We start from the raw sequence: 19740 nt of genomic DNA on the forward strand, positions 1-19740 counted from the left end.
CACTGGCTCATTAATCAAGAATTGACAAAGGATATCAATAAAAGTCCCTACAGACTTACCTACAAGCAGTCTGATAGAGGCATTTTCTAAACTGTGGTCCTATCTCCCCAGATGGCTTTGGCTTGTGTCAAGTTGACCAAATACCCAACCAGCACAATATTTTTGCAGTGAAAAGATTTAAAACAAAAAACAGGAGTCCACCCAGAGAACCTTTTCCATTTCAAAAGCTAAAACCTCCTCTGCCTCATGTTCTTTTCTAGAAAAAGCAACTTTTTCTGGAAAAAAAGGAGGCATCAAAACTTCCAGTATGGTCTGTGCCCAATACTGGCGTGAGCATAGACTCTCTTACAGTTCATTTCATGGCTCACTGTGGCCTTTTCGGGCTTCAAAATGAAACACACACGGTTCCTTCTCCCAGGACTCAGTGGCATTTCTCTGAAAGGAAAAAAAAAACAACAAAAACAAACAAACAAACAAACAAGCAAAAAAAAAAAAAAACCTGACTTCTTTCTGGGCTATGACATGGCTCAGGCAGTAAACACTTACCTGACAAGCATGAAACCTGAATTGGGTCCTTAGAACCCACATAAATGGCTGGGTGTGGTATAGCCCAGATGTACCACAGTGACCGGGGAGGTAGGAGGCAGAGATAGAGGCAGGCAGATCCCGGGAAGCTTAAGTACCAGGCAGCTCAGCTTATGAGCAAGGTTGTGGTAAGTATGAGGCAACACTAAAGGCCATGAAAGACCTTGTCTCACATGAAAGGTAGGAGGCACTTGAGGACTGACATTCAAGACTGTCCTCTCACCATATGTGGTGTGCATGTACACCTGCAGTCACACATATATGCACCTGTGTGAATACACATGTACTCACATACACACACACTTATATATCATCTGCTTAGAAAGTCAATTTGAGATTTCTTTTTTTAATTTCCTTGGGAAATAGTAGTCCCATCTGGTTTCTGGAAGTCACCCCTTTAGTTGGACCTGAGTTAGCCAAGGAGACTCTGGCATGGAGGGATGACGGAGTCCCAACAGTTTTGATTGGGACTCCACACTCCCTGAAACCACAGCTTGGACCCAACTTCCCTGTCCTGCTCTGGCCTTGGGATCATTCCACCTTCCTTTCACTGAGAGCTTCCAGCATAGGAACTTAGCAGTGACATGAGGCCCCTCATAGTGAAACAGCTTGACCTCTGCTCCTCCACCTCACTCCCACTCCTGAAGCTGGAAGTAAGCACGTTCACTAGAGAAAGCGCTGAGGGGAGCCCAAAGAGTAGGAGGAGGTGAGGTCCTCCTGCCTAAGCTCCATTCATCGGGCTCAGTGACAAACAATAGAGAAACACATCCTGTGGTGTATATATTTTAATATTTTAAGTGTATACTTGTGTATATCAGTGAACGACAATGTAGAACAACACAACAGTTTAAGGTCTGGTCTCTCTTGGTGGACGTGTGTACAGTGGGGTTTCTGAGTGTCACACACAGGAGATGACTAAGGTCTGATAGTTGAACTATACCCCTTGCCTGCTGCCTACCATGTCAATAGCTTCTCTCTTCATATCCACTCCTTCTCAGTTCTCCAGCATCCTCCCTCTTTGATCTCAAGGCTGGTCGTTGCCTTGGTGCCTTTGCTTTGTGGTGCTATCAGGTCTAAATACTCTGCCCCAGGCATTTGCAATTTTTCTCATTGTTTAGGTCTTAGCTCGAATTCCATCACTCTCCACAGGTTTCCCTGAAAGACCCTGCGACAAAGGGTACACATAGAGCTGAGGGTTTGGCACAGAGGTGGAGCACTTAGCATTGCCCGAAACAAAGTGGGCCCGGGCAAATATGCCACTCAACACTCCTTTTTTAAGGTTTCCCTAGACGTATAGGTGTTACTAAAATTCCTTCCCCAAAGGGAGTAATGCTTATCCCTCCTTCTAAGGCCCTAAGGACAATATGGGGGCACTTAGAGGGATGTGGATGCTCCTGACCCACAATGATGCACCAGAAAGCCTTTACAGTGATGATAGCTTTCCCATAGCCATATAGATGGAAGACCCCGCCCCCCACCCCACACTGTCTTTCCCAGCCGATATACTCTAGTCCCTCTCAAGCCTCTGGGCGGTTAGGACAGAGTTGATGCCAGGATGCTTAGGTGAGAGTGTTGGGACCCTCCTCAGCACCTGTGAAGGAATATAAACAGTCAACAGATCCAGCTGGGGTAATCCCTTCAAAGGAGGCTGAACCCAAACTCCCCATGATAACGATAGCAGTTGCTTGCCTCAGAGGTCTGTCACAACAGTGAGCCATTGTCTCCTCACACTGTGGTCCTGCTGAACTGTTTCCTGCCCATTAGAGAGGATAATCTCTCTCAGAACAGAGCTTGCCACTCATATCCTGAGTCTATAGACTTGGACAGGCTCCAAGAATCAGTGACTGGAAGTTGAAGGTGACCTCTGACCCTCATCTGTCACACTCTCATTTACTCACATCCTGTGAGTTAACGAACCCCATCTATCCTTTACAATGCTTGGAAGAGATGGGAGTCTATCTTGCCTAGGTCCTCTAGTGGTCAGCAACTCCCTGACTATCTCGCTATCTCCTTCTCTGGAGACTCAAACTTCCTTTACAAGTGTGCTAGGTCACATTGTCTAGAGGTTATGTTAGAAGTAGGAACTGTTTAGGGGCGCATGGAGGGCAGAGTGGTGTTTGGGAAAGTGGGGGGTAGCAGCAGGAGAGGGGATCCCAGTAAGAAGCCACTCAGTTTAGTTGAGTATAACCCCACCAGGGCTGTTCACATCCAGCATCTTTTACTTCCTGTCTGTGAAGACTCCGGAAAGCAAAGACAAACAGACAGCATGTGCCCTGCCCTCAATGGAGAATGCAAAACAAGCAGAGAACAACCACACCATAGGGTCAGTGGTTGGTTCCAGAGCCAGTTCCCTGACAGCAGTGCTGGGTAAATGTCCCTTGCTTCTCAGCTGTGAGGGCACCTGCTATCTGTCCAAGGAGAACATAGAGGCTGGGCTTCTCCTGCCTGCCTGAGGGACTCCTTAGCAGTTGAAGCCAGTTCCGCCGACATGCCTGCCTGTGATGTACACAGCCTAAGAGATGGGATCAAGGGAAACCCCTTTCTTCTGAAGCACCCACTCTGCTCTGACACCTGCCCCCCTCCCCACTGCCTATGCCCTCTTGCTGCTGCCAGCCTAAGGGGAGCCTGGAGCTACATAGCTTTAATGGCTTTAGAAAATCCCCTTGCCCTGCTCTGGCAGAATTCCTCCATCCCAAGTTTCACTTGCCCAAAGAAAAGAAAACCAAGGCTTCTAGAATGCGCCAGAAGCCACTGTCTCTTAAAACAGCTTTATTCTCCTGGTTAGCAAAAGGAAAGAAAAGCTTAGTTTGCTTAAAATAGGAATAAATTCTGTGTGTGTTGCAACAGTGATAAAAGTTTGAATATATATATATATTTTTTTATTTTATTTTTTTTCTGTGTAGCTTTGGCTGTCCTGGACTCACTTTATAGACCTAGCTATGTTTTGAACTCACAGTGATCCACCTGCCTCTGCCCCCTTAAGTGCTGGATTACAGGAGTGCCCCACTCTGCCCTGCTTTGAAAAGTTAATTTTTATAACAACATCAAAAGCAGGGTGTCTTGGGGAAGCCTTGGAAGATATCCTGGTGCCTACTTGGAGGGGTCTTTGTGCTTATGAGTTCAAGCAGAGTATGGTAAAGGAAGAAAGAACTCCCATGTCATACTTATCAGAGTAGGTCTGATCTCTCACCAACAGACAGGTTGGAGGAGGAGCCAGGAGATGGCTGTCTAATTCCTGGGGTGTCCAGCAGGTACTGACACTTCATTCTTAAAGTGCCCTTGACTCTTGAACCTAAGACAGAATCCAGAAACATGCAGGAATTAGTAACATTGGCATCTCAACTCTCATGGCATCAAGTTCTAGGTAGACGTTAGCAGAATTTGAGGTGTCCCAGCCTTTTATCAGAGGGAAATACGGAGTCTGGTCTTCGTCCTTGCTAACACAAGGCATCCTGAAGCTGCTAACGTGGGCCTGCAGCTTACCTGGCCCATTGTGTGTTCAGAAAAACCTGACCCCAAGCTGCTTCACAGAGCACTCCTGCCCTGTGAGCAACGCCCGTTGGGGACTAGAGGGACCACAGGGACCTGTACCTATGTATCCATTCATGCATGCACACATATCCACAAACATATGCACACATAGCTCCCAATTGCCAGTCTGTACCTATCTTCATTTATTTTCTGCTGCTATCACAAATCACTGGAATGAGGTAATTTATGAAGAACGGAGTTCTGCAGTACAAAGCTCTGGGCACTGCAAGTCCGACAAGTCCAAGACCATGGCACTGACCTCTATGCGGCACCTGGTGAAGGATGTTTGCTGCATTATCGTAGAGCAGAAGGCATGGTGGGATGGGCTAAGAACAGCTTCTTAGCTCAGCCCTCCCTTTTTTTCAGAAACCCACTCATGGAAGCATGGGAAGGGGGTGTCCTAGGTCCTAATCTCATCTAACCCTCATTGTCTTCCGAGGCCCTGCCTTTACACAACATTAACACAGGAATTTTGGGATTCCATGTCTAACACAACTCCAGGGATGCATTCAGACCATTTGCTGTTCTCTAACAGCAAAGCCCCCTCCCATAGGGGCTCTTCTCTGCCCCCTCATTTGTTCATCCCCTCCCATTTCTTCATCCTTTCCTGTAGCACACTATCCTACTATCTCAGCAGGGCCATGGCATTCTCTCCTAAAACACTCTTCCTGTTAGAGCCTCACCCTATTTCCATCTTTGACTGTCACACTGCCTAACACACAGTCCCCCATGGACAGTAACCACCTGAGTTGGATTGTATGTGTTCCAGAGCCTTTCTAATGGACCTGCGTGTGAGTCTGGACTGGCCCCAAAGTGGCTTTCTCTATGCCTGTGGCTCTGGTCCTCCAGTGAGGGGCAAGCAGGGACAATGTTCTCACCAGCCTACCCTTGACCACTTACCCTCGACACTGGCTGAGCTTGGCTTCCAAGTGCCCAGGCAGAGGAAGCAGAGGAGATGATAGTCAATCACAGGCATGTGCTGGGATTGTCTACAGGTGTATGAAGGTCTTGGGCCTGTCCTCTTCTGGAAAATGGTCCAGGAATTGTCCAGGACATTACCTCCTGTAATGTCTAGCTGCAGGCAGTTTATGCAGCTTCAAAAAAGGAGTCATTGGGATTGAATGTGTCTCTCAGCTGTGCCTTGTAGAGTTGGAACAGCAGGTGGTCAAGGCATGCCCTCCCTTCACCTTCGGGGGGGGTAACCTTGGCATCCACTGTCTTTGGTCCCTCTAGCTGGTGTGACACAAGCCTTGGGTCTTGTCCACAGACAGGCAATGCTTCAGGTTTGTGAGTGAGAGCTACAGAGTAAGTGGTGGCGCTGAGAATTATTTTTTTTAAAGGAAAAGTGAATAATGACTGTTTGAGCAGCTTCTCCTAAAGGGCTCCATTAATGATCTAGTGTTTCTTTTTTTTCTTTTTTTTAATGGCTGTAACTTCTCTCCAGATGAGGAAGCTGCCAGTACTGCAGAGCTCATGTCAGATGCAGGGCGTGGGGCAGAGCAGGCCTCTCCAGCTCTACCCTCCCCTCCCTCTGCCTCTGGGGAGGTACTGGGTGAGGATGAGTAACAGCAGGAGGGCTCTGCAGCCCTAGGAACCCAAGGGTAGCCAGAAAGGGGGACTGGCAGCGTGTCTCTGAGCACTTACTATGGGTGGAAGCTATCCATGAGAGCGTGAATGTGAACTTATCCAGCTTCTATTACTGACCTCCCTGTGTTACAATGTTCTCTCTCTCTCTCTCTCTGGTTTTTTCTAGGTAGGATTTCTCTGTGTAGCCGTGGTTGTCTTGGACTCCCTTTTGTAGATCAAATCTCTCAAACTCAAGAGATTTGCCTGCCTCTGCCTCTCTGAGTGTTGGGATCACAGGCATGAACTACTGCACCTGGCTTCTTTTGAGGTACCTAGAACTTACGTGTAATGTTGTGCTTTGGTATTTTCTGTCTGACAAATCCTGGACCTCTTTAATTTTTACATCTGTTTCTACATCTGTTTCTGACTGTCTTTCCTTTCCCCTGGCTCAGGAACATGTTTTCCTGTCTCTTTACATGAATATATATATATATAATTAAACCAGATCATTGACACTGGGTGTAGGATATCATGCCTCCTTTAACATATCCTTGGACTTTGTTCTAGGATGCCCTTAAGTCCCTTGGGCTTAGCTTCGTTGTCTTGACATTGTTTCTTAGTTTTATTATTGATCAGAGCAGTCTATGGTTTACTGATGACTTGGCCTTTCTGCAAAAGTGGGGGCCCTCTTTTGGAGGTCTTAGCCTGACATCTTTTGTGAAAAAAGTGTCCACGGTAGTTGCAGGGAAACTCCATTACCGAGCCATCTCTGAGAACACTTCTGGCAGGGTCCTCTTGTGTTCTTTTTATGTCAGGTAGGCCTCTTGAGCTTTGGTCTACACATTCAATATTCAGCCAGATTCTACATCTCCCTCTCTTTTTCTCTCTCTCTCCTATCAACCTCTGCAGCCATGGAGAGAGTTTGACAAGAGACAAACCTCAGGGTGTGGCCAAACACTGATCTAGATTAGGGTAGTTGAGGTTGGAAGACCCACCCTAACTGAGGGTAGTGCCATTCCAAAAGCTTGATGAAAAAGGGGAAAGAGAGCTGAGCACTTGTCTTTGACTTAGAGTCACTATTGCTGTGATGAAACACCGGGGACCAAAAGTTGGGAGGAAAACGTTTGTTTGACTTACACTTTCACATCATGGGCCATTGTCTAAGGAAGTCAGGGCAGAAACTCCACCAGGCCAGCAACCTGGAGGCAGAAGCTGATGCAGAGGCCGTGGAGAAGTGCTGCTTCCTGCTGAGCCTGCTTTCTTATTGAGCCCACAATGTGCTGGGTCCCCCCACAGCACCAGTTTTTCATCCCATTCTGCTTCCTGACTGAAGCCACAATGTGACCAGCTGTTCCAAGCACCAGCTAATGTGTCTTCCCCATCAATGCATGGAGTATACCTGAAACCAGGTACCAAAACAAACCTTCCCTTCCCTAAATTGCTTTCGTCAGGCATTTTGTTACAGCAATGAAAAAAAACAAAACAAAAAAAACCAAAACAAACAAACAAAAAAACAATCCGCTTGGCTTCTCTGAAATTCCAAATCTGCCTCCACTGTGAGCATCAGGCTCCCAGAGTTCTCTGTCATATTCTGCTCCCCAGAACCTTCCTTCATATTTGTTTCTGAGGCCCCAAATTCTGAACCACTTATATCCGTGATCAGGAAACTGCTTCTTCATCTGTACCCTTCCTGTGTGAATCTCTGCTCCTATGACTTCATGAAATTTGCAGGAAGCAGAGAAGTCAGATAATATTGCCAGAGTCAGATAGCTACCAAGGTCTTGGGCACAGCATTGGTTGACTCTGTGAATGAACGTAGCACACAGAAGAACCTTGAGGTCCCAGAGTTGGGCTAGCAACCTAGATCCAAGCTCCATCTGTTCCAGGCAGCTCTTCTTGCAATTGTCCCTGGCCCCTGTCAGAGCTCATTTCCTGTGTACAGGGAAGTTCAGTTTGATCTCTGTGTCTAGAGTTACGTCACACGGGCCCCCAGGGCACACCAGAGGCCAGTGTGCAGCATACACTACCTAATAGCATATTTGTTCCGTGTGGCTGGTAAAAGTTTAATGCTGGGGAAAAGCCTTACTCACCTTTATGGAGATGGCTAAGCAGGGCACCTGCTGGCCGAGGCACTGGAGGTCAACATGGCAGCCTTAGCATGCTGATGTGTGGACACTCCCAGCCACTGCTCCTTAAACTTGGCTGGAACCTCATGCCTCTCCTCCCCGTACCTTGATCTCACTTCAGAAAAAGTTTCAAACGTACAGATAAGGCAGAGAAATGAAACATGCACAGACCTTTCACCAAATATAAATAATTTAGCCTCATTTTTCCCATGGAGGCCAGATCAGGACATCGTGTCTTCCTCTACTATTCAGAGTTATTATTTTGAGACAATGTTTCTTACTGAACCAGAAGCTTTCTGTTTTGTCTTGGGAAGACTGGCCAGGGAGCTATCTGGATCTGCCTCTCCCCAACCCTCCCCCGTGCTATAGGCCAGTGCAGTCATGACTGGCTTTGAAAACAACAACAACAAAAAACATTTTGATTCAAACTCAGTCCTCCATGTTTGCAGAATAAGGGCCCTATCCACTGAGTCCATTTCCCCAGCCCTCTGACTGTCTTTTATTATTATTATTATTATTATTATTATTATTATTATTATTTCTCAGTCGCCCCTATTTCAGTAAACTGGAAGTTTCCTCAGTCATGCTTCTTCCTGGCTGTGTGACCACAGCACACATCTGGCATGATGTCCATACCTGACACTGGGTCAGTGGTCCAGCAACCAGGTGCCTCTGCTGCAATACTGAGTCCCTCCCCTTTCAGCTGTCAGGCCATCTGTGCCTAGGCCTCCTCTGTGCAGGCTCTTCCTTTTCATTTTCTTGTCCATTTTCATCTGTTCTCTTCGAAGCACAGCCCCAATGACTTACAGGTCAGGTACCTCTGCCAGGATAAATTTTTGCTTTCTCTCCTGGGTTTGCATAGTAAAGGTGTTCAAAAGAAAATAATTTGTGTGTGGTGACCCATGTGTATAACCTTAGCATGTAGGAGGTGGAGGTCGTAGGATCAGGAGTTCGAGGGCATCTTCAGTTGGCTGTACAGCTAATTTGAGGACAGCTTTGTCTACAAGAAACTGTCTCTCTCACACAAAATTAATCCAGGGTGGCATACACACACAACCCCAGCATTTGGGAGGTTGAGACAGGAGGATTCTGAGTTTTAAGCTAACCAGAGCACAGTTAATTTTTTTAATTTATTTTTTTTAAATTTCAGTTTATTCACTTTGCATCACACCTATAGCTCCCTCCCTCCTCCCCTCCCGATCCCACCCTTCCTTCCCCTTCTCCACCTGTGCCCCTCCCCCAGTCCACTGATAGGGGAGGTCCCCCCCCCCCCCTTCCTTCTGATCTTAGTCTATCAGATCTCATGAGTGGCTGCATTGTCTTCCTCTGTGGCCTGGTAAGGCTGCTCCCCTCTCAGTGGGAGGTGATCAAAGAGCAAGCCAATCAGTTCATGTCAGAGACAGTCTCTGTTCCCATTACTATGGAACCCACTTGGACACTGAACTGCCATGGGTTACATCTGTGCAGGGGTTCTAGGTTATCTGCATGAATGGTCCTTGCTTGGAGCACCAGTCTCAGAAAAGACTCCAGTGCCCAGATTTTTTGGTTCTGTTCTCCTTGTGGAGCTCCTGTCCTCTCCAGGTCTTAATTTTTTTTTTTAATTTAATCAAGACTTAAAGCTAATACTATAAATGTGATCGCTGATTCTGTCATGCGTCTGCTAGTCTGCACTCCTGCTGATTGCTGGGGCTGGGCTACTGGGCTATGTGTTTCTGAATGATATGCAGCCCTGGCACACTACCCTATGGTTACATTAGCTGACTATGATCTCCATTACTGATTTCAGGAGCTCTGGGCCTTGCAGCCAGTTGGCAGAGGTGTGATGCCTGGCAGGAGATCTGTGGCTATGAGTCAGGAGTTCAGAATGCCACTGCCACAATCCCAAGGCGTGTGGAACCAGAGAGTACCCAGCTCGTGTGGCCACAGCGCAAGGAGACAGCGATATTTTGAGCCACAAGATGTGATTATTGCCTGTGATGACCAGTCTCTGAGGCTTTGAGGAATAGGGGCACATGCATAAGTCCTCAGCCACACTGTCTCAAGCACACAGTCAAGGTCCACCTAGAGTTTTAAAACTCTGACTCCCAGGCCAGAGAAATGGTGAAGCGAAGTCAGGCTGCTTGCTGCCAAGCTCTTGACTTGAGTTTGCTATCTGGGAGCCACACGGTCGGGGGGGACAGAACTGACCACAACAATTTGTCTTCTAACCTCCACCCATATTCTCTGGCAGATGCCCTGCCCCCAATAATAAAATAAAAATCCAATATACGTTTTAAACCCTGACTTATACATTTATTAGCATGTTTTTTTTTTCTTTACAAAAAATCCTGTGTCAGTCAAAATACGTGTGTTGTATGTATGCATTTGTATAGGTGTGTGCTCTTGCACACACAGGTATATGTGCACATGTGTGCATGTGTAGGCTGAGTTTCACATCAGTGTATTCCCTCAATGACTTGCTAACTCATTTTATGAGGTCAGATCTTTCACTACATCTGGAGCTCAAAGGTTGGGCTAAGCTGCCTGGCCAACGAGATGCAGGGATCTGCCTGTTTCTGGCTCCCCATCTCTGGGGCTACAGGTGTTGGCTGATATGCTCAGTTTTTTTATGTAGCTGCTGGGGTTCCAAGCTCAGATCCCCCTGCTTGCATAGCAATCACTTCATCCACTGAGCCATTTCCCCAGCCTCCTATACCAGCCATTTTTATCAGAGTGAAAATGTGTACCATGAGGTTATTGAACAGTGACTAAGGAGAGAGGGAGGGACGGACAGGAGGCAGCTGGCAGCTGTTTGCTGTTGACTTGTAAAGCTACACACTCACTTGAGAGCCAGGGGATGACTTGTGGGTTTCATGTCAGCAGTCCCAGTTCATAAGCAGGGCTCTCAGGACCCTAAGGTTTAGCAACAAGAGGCCTGGACAGAGGCAGCAGCAGAATGACTGCAAAGATGGCGGAAGCAGGGCATGCTTTCAAGGACTGTTGGGTCCCAGGCCCCTGGTTGTTCTGCAGAACAAGCCATCATGCGGAGCCTCAAAACCAGAATTGAAATGAGGCCCAGAAGAGAATATGTGTGCCTCCGATTCATCTTCCTGGTTTTCTTCCCAGAGTTCCAAATTCCCAGGAAGACCTAGAAAGCCCTTCCCCCTGGAGCTTCTCTGTGTTACTTCTCTGCTTTTTAGCCTTAGGCCTCTCCCTTCCCTAAAGACCAGCACTCCTTCCCACCACAGGCCCTTTGCATATCCAGCCAGTCTCCCACATTTCCTTGCTCACATCTGCTTATCCTTAGAGTCAAGGCACCCCCACTTCTGGTTAGCACGTTCAGTTGCTTCTCCTTGGGAACTCAGAGTCCCCAGGCCACACCCACAAGGCCTGAGGTTTCTGACAGCTACAGATGGTTTTAAGTGCATGCTGGAGACCATGTGTGAGGTGAGCTCAGGCTGCTTCCCTCTGTGGGACTGAAGTTCCTTATCAGTGAAAGGAGCCTGTGACTTTCTGTGAATCACTGGCTGGATTGTTAGAAATCTTAGCTGCACATTATTCTGAGTGGGGGAGGTTCCCTCTCACCTTCCCCATCCAGAAGCCCCTAGCTATTTAAGCTGCATTCTGGATGGGATGAAAAAAGTGCTCCAGGCCAGGGTGGCCCTGTCTACAGCAGGTAGTGGCCACCTGACCTTGCCAATTCTAAGTGAGCTGGCCTTTCCCTGCCTGTGACATTCAGTCTTTATATTCAGTAGCCTTCATCCTTTTAAACTTTCATTCTTCCCAGGCTACTGCATTTATTGTTGTTTCTAGGAGGCAAGGGAGAGAGGTCACGGATTAAAACATGCAATCCCATTTACCCCTTCTAAAGGACTGCTGTAGACCTCAGGGCTCATCCCACCTTACTTTTAACTTTTTCTGGGATGCCAGTGAAAACTTAACCCGGGGTGTGTCTGTGTCCAGGCCGTAAAGTTTTGCACTTGTTGTGGCCTGGCACTGAGCGAGTCTGAGACCGGCCTCCCTCAGATTAGGGTTGCTAGGAGGCTGAGCTGCCAGGTCTAAGCTTGGCCTGGTTTCCTTTCTACCAGCAGCTCTTCCCACTTCCTCTCTTTCTGCCCTTCAGCAGGCCTAAGTCCTACTGAACACCCCAAAGTTACTGCAAGCCCAGCTGCAGGCCCCTCGACACCCAAAGGGAGCTCAGCTGTCAGGAAGCACCCGGGGTCTGTAAAGTCTTTTCCTAGTCTTCTCTTACCAGCGCTGATGGCACTGTGTGCACCACCTCTTCCATCAGCTACCAGGTGCATGCTCAGTGTGCTCAGCTGCTGGCGAAACAGGTGCCCACTTTGTCTTTGCTGAATGAATGAGGGCACCACGAACTCCTAGCTCTCTACTCCAGTGCTCTCCACCAGGCCAGAACCTGGGATTTGCATTTCACACCAGCGAGCGTGTGTGTGTGTGTGTGTGTGTGTGTGTGTGTGTGTGTGTGGTGTCTGACTCTACACTAACCCTCCATATTCCTGTTAGGGTCCAGGCCTGGAGGGCTGCAAGGACTCGCGGCCACGGCATGGTGCAGTGTTCGTTCAGGATGCCGGTGTGTGGTGTTCACCCCGGGTGTTTTCTGACAACTGAGCTCCCTTTGGGTGTCAAGGAGCCTAGATCTGGCCTTGCAGCAACTTTGGGGTGTAGAGTGTGGGGGACATAATAAAGAGCGCTGGATGTGGCGCTGCAAAGGGGTTGCAGGGTGGGAGGTGAACGGTGCAGAGTAGCGACTGCGGGATGCTTGGTGCAGTGTGCAGGGCGTCCGTGGGTTCGGGACAGCGGCCCGGGTCCCCCGAGGGACGCGGCAAGCCCGGCCCAGTGCACCCGCGCCTGGGCGGGCTGCCGCGGGCCGCCGTCCCGCCTCTCGCCGGCGCTCCAGGCCTTTCCCATCCGGCCCGCGACGCTCCGCCCGCCCCGTCCCACATGACACCGCCTCTGCCGCAAACTTTTTCCTCCCCATCCTGTCGCGGCAGGGAAGGAATGGAAGATGGCGGCCTAGGCGCAGAGTTTCCTGCCCGAGCAGCGGCGGCGGCAGCGGCGGCTCCAGGGGGCTGCGGCCCGCGCCACCATGACGCGCTGGGTCCCCACCAAGCGAGAGGAGAAGTACGGCGTGGGTGAGCAGCGCGCCGCCCCGCGCCCGCCCCGCGCGCAACTTCCCCGCCGCGGCGCCCAGCCTGTTGCCGCGCGGTGCGGAGCCCGGCCCTCCCCGGGCTAGAGCCCGCGCGGGGAACCCGGGGACCCTCCGGGGCCACCGTGCTCCTCATTCCCGCGCATTCTCATTGTCCTCGTCCCGTGTGGTCCTGCGCGCGCGGGGCTCCCGGGGTCATTGTTTGCGTGCGTTTTGGCTTCTTCGGGAAACTTCTGTTTGGCATCCGGGACTCCGGATGGATACTTTTCATTGTGCAGCGCTCGGATCTGAGAAGCTTCCCTTTCTAGCGTGGGGAGTGGCCGCGGCTCCGGGTCTGGGTCGGTGCTGCCTTTCCCGCTCTGAATGGTGGGGGGACACTCGGGCGCTCCTGTGTCCCTGGGTCCCTAGAAAGGGACCTCGAGGGCGGGGACCTGGTTTTGCCTCTTTGTTGCTTCCCGAGGGGGTGGAGGGAGTCGGGTTGCAAACTTAGGTTTGACAAAGTGCACATTCCAGGGAGCCTGGCTTTCCTCGGTGGCCAGGCTGTCTGTGGGCCCTGCAGACCCTGACTCCTCAAGCTAGCCCACATCAAATGTCAGCCCTGCGTAGGCCGCAGAGCTCGCTAGCATTCCAGATCTCACTATTCTGTTTCCAGGCTCTTCCTTTCTTTTCCTAAGGAGCCTTTGACGCCCAGCCTCACCTGAGCAGACTCTCTCTGACTTGCAAGCAAGCATTTCGGGGATTTGCAAGCAAGCATTTAGGGAGCTTGCCGCCTTCCATCCTAAGGGCTGCCCTGGGGCACCTTCTCCGCAGCTGTCTGTTCCAGGCATGCTTTCAGCACCCTCTTGCAGGCCTAGTTCATGTCCCAGCCCGCTGACTTTGGAAGTTTCCTGGAGGCTCCGCTCTACAAGTCTGTGTCCTTCCTGTGAACTCCAGTTACTCATTTCTGTAGCGTGTCAGGGATGGTGTCCATGGGTGCAGGGCTGGGGAAGCCTAGGGTCCCTTACCCAAACTCTAGGCCCACACACAGGTTTGGAGGGCTTCTCTGCTTTGGGAACACTGGGGCTGAGCGCCCACCTGGCCCTGGGCAGACCTTGCTGAGGCCCATGGCAGAGCTGGGTTTTCTGAGGGCGGATGGGGTGTGTAAGGAGCTAAAAAGCATGCTGTATACCTCCATCTGATGGGCCCGGTGTGGGGCGAAGGCTGTTAGAGCCTCCTCCGTCTGTGTCCCGTTTGGGATGGGGATTCTACTTGAGAGGACCTCAGGTGTGGCTGTAATGGGGTTCCTCCTAGGGTTGTCCAGGTCTGCTCGAGGAAGAGCTAGAAGAGGACTAGGAGCAAGCAGAAACCAGCAGCAAGATGGCCAGGAAGGAGTGAGACAGGAGGGACGCTCGTGCCGGCAAGGGAGTCCCCCTGTAGTGGAGAAAGTTGCTGCATTTCACCTTTGCAGCAGAAGTAATGGGAACACTCTGGGTTTGAACCCTGACAGCAGTAGGTTCACACTTATCGCCCCGTTCTGGCCACCATGGGCTGCAGTTATTGCATAGGGATATCTACTTTGATTTTTGTGTATTCTCTTGAGACAGAGTTTCACTGTGTAGCCCTGGTTGGTCTGGTTTTATATTCTCTGAGATCTACTTGTCTCTGCCTCCTGAGTGCTAGGTTTAAAGGCATGCTCCGTCACACCTGGGGAGGCTCCCCCACCCTTTTTAAAAACAAAAACAACAGCAACAACAAAATACTGGAAGGCAGTTTTATTGGCGTTTGAGAGAAAGAAGCAGGCAGGCTGCAGATCTCAGCAGCTGTGGGGAGAAGGTGGTGGATAGGACAGAAAGCGGCTGGGAGTGATAGAGGGGGGCTCAGTTCAAACCCAGTTTGTAGTGCAGGGTGGTAGTGTGGCGGTTCCTGCCTGTGAAGCCAGTGGTGCATGTTGGGGAGGCGAAGGCAGGAGGATCGGAAGTCATCCTGTGTAGCATAGTAAGTCCGAGGCCATCCTGGGCTGTGTGGGATCTTACCTCAAAAAGAAGAGATAAAAATCGTATTTTCTAGGGGAAAGGCTAAGAAAACCTGCAGGCTTAGCAGTGGGAGCCCAGTGAGTTCCTTTGTTGGGTGTGGGGGCTTCACTTCAGAAAGAGAGAGGGAGGGGAGGATCCGGTGCCAGGGTGTGGGGTGGTGTGGGATGGTGGCAGCACTGCATTTTGCTGTAGTGTCCAGTTCCCATAGAGACCCGGATGCTGTCTTCAGTGAGCCTTTTGTAGTTCTGTAGTGTGGCTTTACCTGGAGAAGATGGGGGGACATTCCTGTGGAGGGTCAGGAGGGAAAGCAAACAGCGCAGGAGCCTGTGACCTGCCCAGTTAGGTCACACACCTTCCAGGAGGCAATCTTGTATGTGACTTCTAACACTGTGTCTTTTGCTAATTCATTGATCTTAGAACTGTTTTGGGTAGTTGTCAAAGGAGACCCCAGCCATAAAGTTATTTTTGTTGCTACTTCATAACTGTTGTTTTACTACTGTTATGAATCATAATGTAAATAGATGATATGCAGGACCCAAAGGGGTCATGACTCACTGGTTGAGAACCGCTGGTCTAGGGGATGGTTTTGTCAATACAGTCTAGCAAAAGTGTGAAAGACTGTCTTATGTAGGAGAAGGTAGGGCTCTGTTTCCCTTCACCAGGATGCTGCTGAGCTTGGATGCAACAAGGCCCGAGAGGACGCCTTGAAGATTAGAATCTCCATGGGGAGAATTCCTGTCAGAGTGGAGGGAAGTCAAGGATGGAGGCGTGGAGGCATCCCAAGCTATGGTCATGTTGGACAGTTTGAATTGGGAGGATCTTAGTGGCTCATGGGCAGATGCTTACTGGGAAGGATGTCATTTCTTGTATGCAGGCTGATTGGCAGTTTCTCCATAAGGGAAAGTTCCTAAAGATCCTCCATACTGACCTCAGCCATTTCTTTGGTAGCCTTAACAACAGGCCTGTGTTTCCTGAGGCTCTGGTGGGTGGACCCTGCTTCCACTCCAGCCACTTGGCCCATGAATGAATCACGAGGGAGAAGGAAAATGATCAAATGCCATCTCTTTTGGAAACATGAATCACAGCTCATTGTTCAGAAGAACTTGGGGACTCTTAGAAGCATTGTTTGTAAATGAGACACTCCAGTTATTTCTTTATTTTGGAAAATTGAGATGAGAGTAAAAATGGCTGATGTGTGGCTCCTCCCAGGGCAGGAAATGGGGGTTCCCGTGATCCATTTGGTGGGGCTGCTGCTTGTGAAGGTTGCCAGCTGGCTTTTTCTCCCTCTCTTGGGCTTGGTTTGGTGGGCCATGTTTAGGGACCTGTCTTATTTGTGCAGGCATAAACTTTGATTTAGCTGTCACACTAGGGGCTGGGTTAGATGATCTTTTTCCTTCACTCCAGACTTGTCAGGTCCTGTGTTCTGGAATGAATAAGGTTTGATGGACCCTCCTTCTCAGATTTAGCATGGGCTAGAGGCACACCTGGAGACAGCGTATTAACAGTTGTGGAAGGTGGAGTGAGGGCCGTAGAGGTATGCATGCAGCCTCATTTCTCTACCCTGTGGGTTGTGATATGCTAATAATGAAGAGAGGCTTTGCAGTGTGATTAAGCTCATGAAGTTTGGGAGGGGGTCAGATGGGCTCTGGGAGCTTGGCTGGCTAGTCTTGGCAGAGGGAGTGAGAAGAGAGACGTGTTGAATGGGAAGTCAGGTTCCAAAGCAGAGCAGGACTTGATGGGTTTTGCTGGGAGACATAGGGGCTCACTGGCAGGGACCAGACTGAGGCTCCAGGGAGCCAAAGGCTACCAGGCAGTGCAACCTCATAAAACTGTCGGGTTCTGCAAATACCCAAAACTAGTTTGGACTAGATTCTCCATGGAGTCACCTGGTGGGAGCCCTGCTGGACAGCCTCCTGTTTTGAGACCCAGGACCACTGGGCCTCTGGCTGCAGAAGTGTGGAACTATTCACTTAATAAGGTTAAGGCCATCTAACTGGGGTAGTTTGTTATAACAATAGTAGAAAACCAGAGCAAATGGTGTGGACAGAACTTGGGCCAGGATTCTCCTGTCCTTGAACTCTGTTAGGTGCAAGGAAGATAGTGAGCCCAGTATTCCTCACCCCCCTCACTCTGCCCCTCCCCCACTCACTCTGCCCCTCCCCCACTTCCAGGTAGAGATCCCCAGTAGGGATAGGGCATTGGCAAGGTAGGCACCTTAAATTATTCCTGGCTCTTGCTCATACCGTGACCCTGAGCCTTGATATTCCCATGTGCAGAGTGGGGCTGAACCTGCTTACTTCAGAGGCTTGCAAGGATTCATCGAGGTGTTGTGCTCAGAGCATGAGTGACACGTGCCGACTGCTCAGTGCAAGCAACTATTGTTTTATTTTTAAGAAAATTATTATATTTTTGTGCACGTGCAGGCACACACATACACACACACACACACACACACACACACACACACACACACACACACACGGGCCATGGTGGATATCATAGGATAGTTTGCAGGAGTTGGTTCTCTTCTTCCACTGTGTGGGTGCCAGGTATCAAACTTAGGTCATCATATTTAGTGTCTTTCCCCCTGAACCATCTTGCTGTCCTCTGCTTTTATTCATTCTTTAATAAGGAATAGCTTTAAGAAATGTAATGAGGAAGTGGGGCATAGTGGCACATGCCTTTGATCTCAGTGCTTGGGAGTCAGAGGCAGGCAGTTTCTGTGTGTTTGAGGCCAGCCTGGTCTACACAGTGAGTTCCGGGACAACGAAACGTACGTAGTGAGACCTAGTCTTGAAAAAGGCCAAAATGCCAGAGAGAGAGAGAGAGAGAGAGAGAGAGAATGATGAGGTAGAACACTCATAGTTTTTCTTCAAAAAGTGATTTTATTTTTTAGATTTTGAGACAAAATTTCAACAAATTACCCAGGCTGGCCTACTTTGTGGTTCAGACAAGTGATTTCTTAAAATCCTGTTTGCTCAGTGTGAAACATGGAGTGTGTTTATGTTTGCATGGTCTTTGCTTCAAATATTGAAACATCCAGAGAACCCTGGGAGGGCAGGGGGGAGAGGGGAGGTGGAGCTCCTTGTCATTACCTAGAGTGGTGGGCAGGCTGCCGCTTTGGATAAAATATTAGATTTGATCCTAAGCAAGAAGGAATGCACACATTTTCATTCACTAGAGCTGCAGAAAAACCAAATTAGGGCACAGATTATATTTCTCCAAATCCGATTTAACTTTGGAACACAAATGTTTAAATCTATTGTTATACCATTGTTCTAGAATATTACTTGTCAGGATTGTGTTAGGGTGCAGGGACCAGGGTCAGTTTGGTTCTGAGTGGCTCTCACTTCTGTGGCTGCAGGCAGTGAAGGCAGGGAACAGAGAAGGGTTGAGTTTTCTGGGTGGATTTGATGAAACACCAGTTTTTCAGTAGTACTTGAGCTTGGCCTCCCTTCCTTGTCCCTCCCTCACTTCTTCCTCCTTTTCTTTTGCTCTTTCTCTTCCTCTTTTTTCCTCTCTTCCTCCTTTTCCCTCCTGCGTCCTTCTTCCTCCTTCTCTCCCGCTCTCTCTCACTCTCTCCTTTTCTTCCTCTCTTTCTCTTTTTGCACTCTTCATAAAAGTTTGTATTTGCAGGCAATATGGCCACATGCAGTCATAAATAACAACACAAAGGGATCATCTTTTATTTACTTTTTCGGTTTCAAGTTTGCATCTCACCAGGCTGGTCACACAATCACTGAACTACGGTCCCAACATTGATGCAGTCAGGCTACAGAGCATTTAGTGTCTCCAGGCCCCTCATGCTGTCCTTCAATAGCCACCTCTACCTTCATAGCACACTACCTACCTAAGTCCTGGCAACTGTTAGTCTCTTCTGAGGCTAGACTTCTGCATCTCAGATTGATTCCTACAGTAGGCAGCCTCCAGTATCCTTTTTGCTCAGTGGCTTTTTGGCCTCTGGACCACCAGATTGTTGTGCCTGTCTAGTTTGCTCCCACTGATGGCTGAATAGTGTTCTTTATGGCTCTGCTGCAGAAGGTTTGACTGTTCATCTGTCAGGATATCTGAGTTTTGGCTGTTATAGATAGAACTGATATAAACACTCAATGTAAAGATTTTTTTTTTGTGAACATAAATCTTAATTGCTTTTTGGTGTGTGTGTGTGCAGATGAGGGTTGGCGGGAGGGAGATAATACAGGAATAATGCAGTTGCTGAGCCCTGTGGTAGCTGGATAATGAACTTTTTTTCCTTCCCATTTTGAGTGTGTGTGTGTGTGTGTGTGTGTGTGTGTATGGAGGCCAGAGGGCAATGGTGGGTACCTTTCTCTTTCACTCTCCACCTTATGTTTTGAGGCAGGGTCTTTTACTAGAACTGGAACTCATCATTTTGGCTAGGCAGGCTAGCTGCTGAGCTACAGGGGTCCCCATTTCTACCCCTCATTGGTGTATTTATAGATGTATGCCACTGTGTCTGGCCTTTACATGGGTGCCAGGGCCCAAATTCAGGTCCTCATGCTTGTGCAAGCACTGAACCTCCCCTGCAATCCTGGAAGAACTGCCAGCCTTTACCGCACTGGCTGCACAGCCCCCGTCACCTGCTAAGCGCTTCTTCCTTTCTGTCCCTCCTCTCTTGGCTGTTGTCTCAGTTTGCCCACTTTACCCAGGCAGACTGGGGTGGCAGTCTCAGTATGGCCGGAGTTTGTGTCTCCCCACAGTAGCCATCTTCTGATGTCTCAGTGTCATGTATGTGTGGAGGCCAGTCTGTAGCTAG

General features: G+C 49.3%; 1 protein-coding gene across 2 annotated transcripts in view; it reads left to right on the forward strand.

The window, feature by feature from the left end:
* Positions 1-12764: 12764 nt before the first annotated feature.
* Dock1 (dedicator of cytokinesis 1) overlaps positions 12765-19740 on the forward strand; it is a 494434-nt gene continuing 487458 nt past the window's right edge. For both annotated transcript variants that reach the window (XM_060381413.1, XM_060381416.1), the window contains exon 1: positions 12765-12940. In XM_060381413.1, coding sequence (XP_060237396.1) covers positions 12895-12940 — 46 coding nt within the window. In that variant the 5' untranslated portion in view covers positions 12765-12894. The remainder of the gene's footprint in view (positions 12941-19740) is intronic.

This window comes from Meriones unguiculatus, chromosome 1, assembly GCF_030254825.1.
Source record: "Meriones unguiculatus strain TT.TT164.6M chromosome 1, Bangor_MerUng_6.1, whole genome shotgun sequence".
NCBI classification, from domain to species: Eukaryota; Metazoa; Chordata; class Mammalia; order Rodentia; family Muridae; genus Meriones; species Meriones unguiculatus.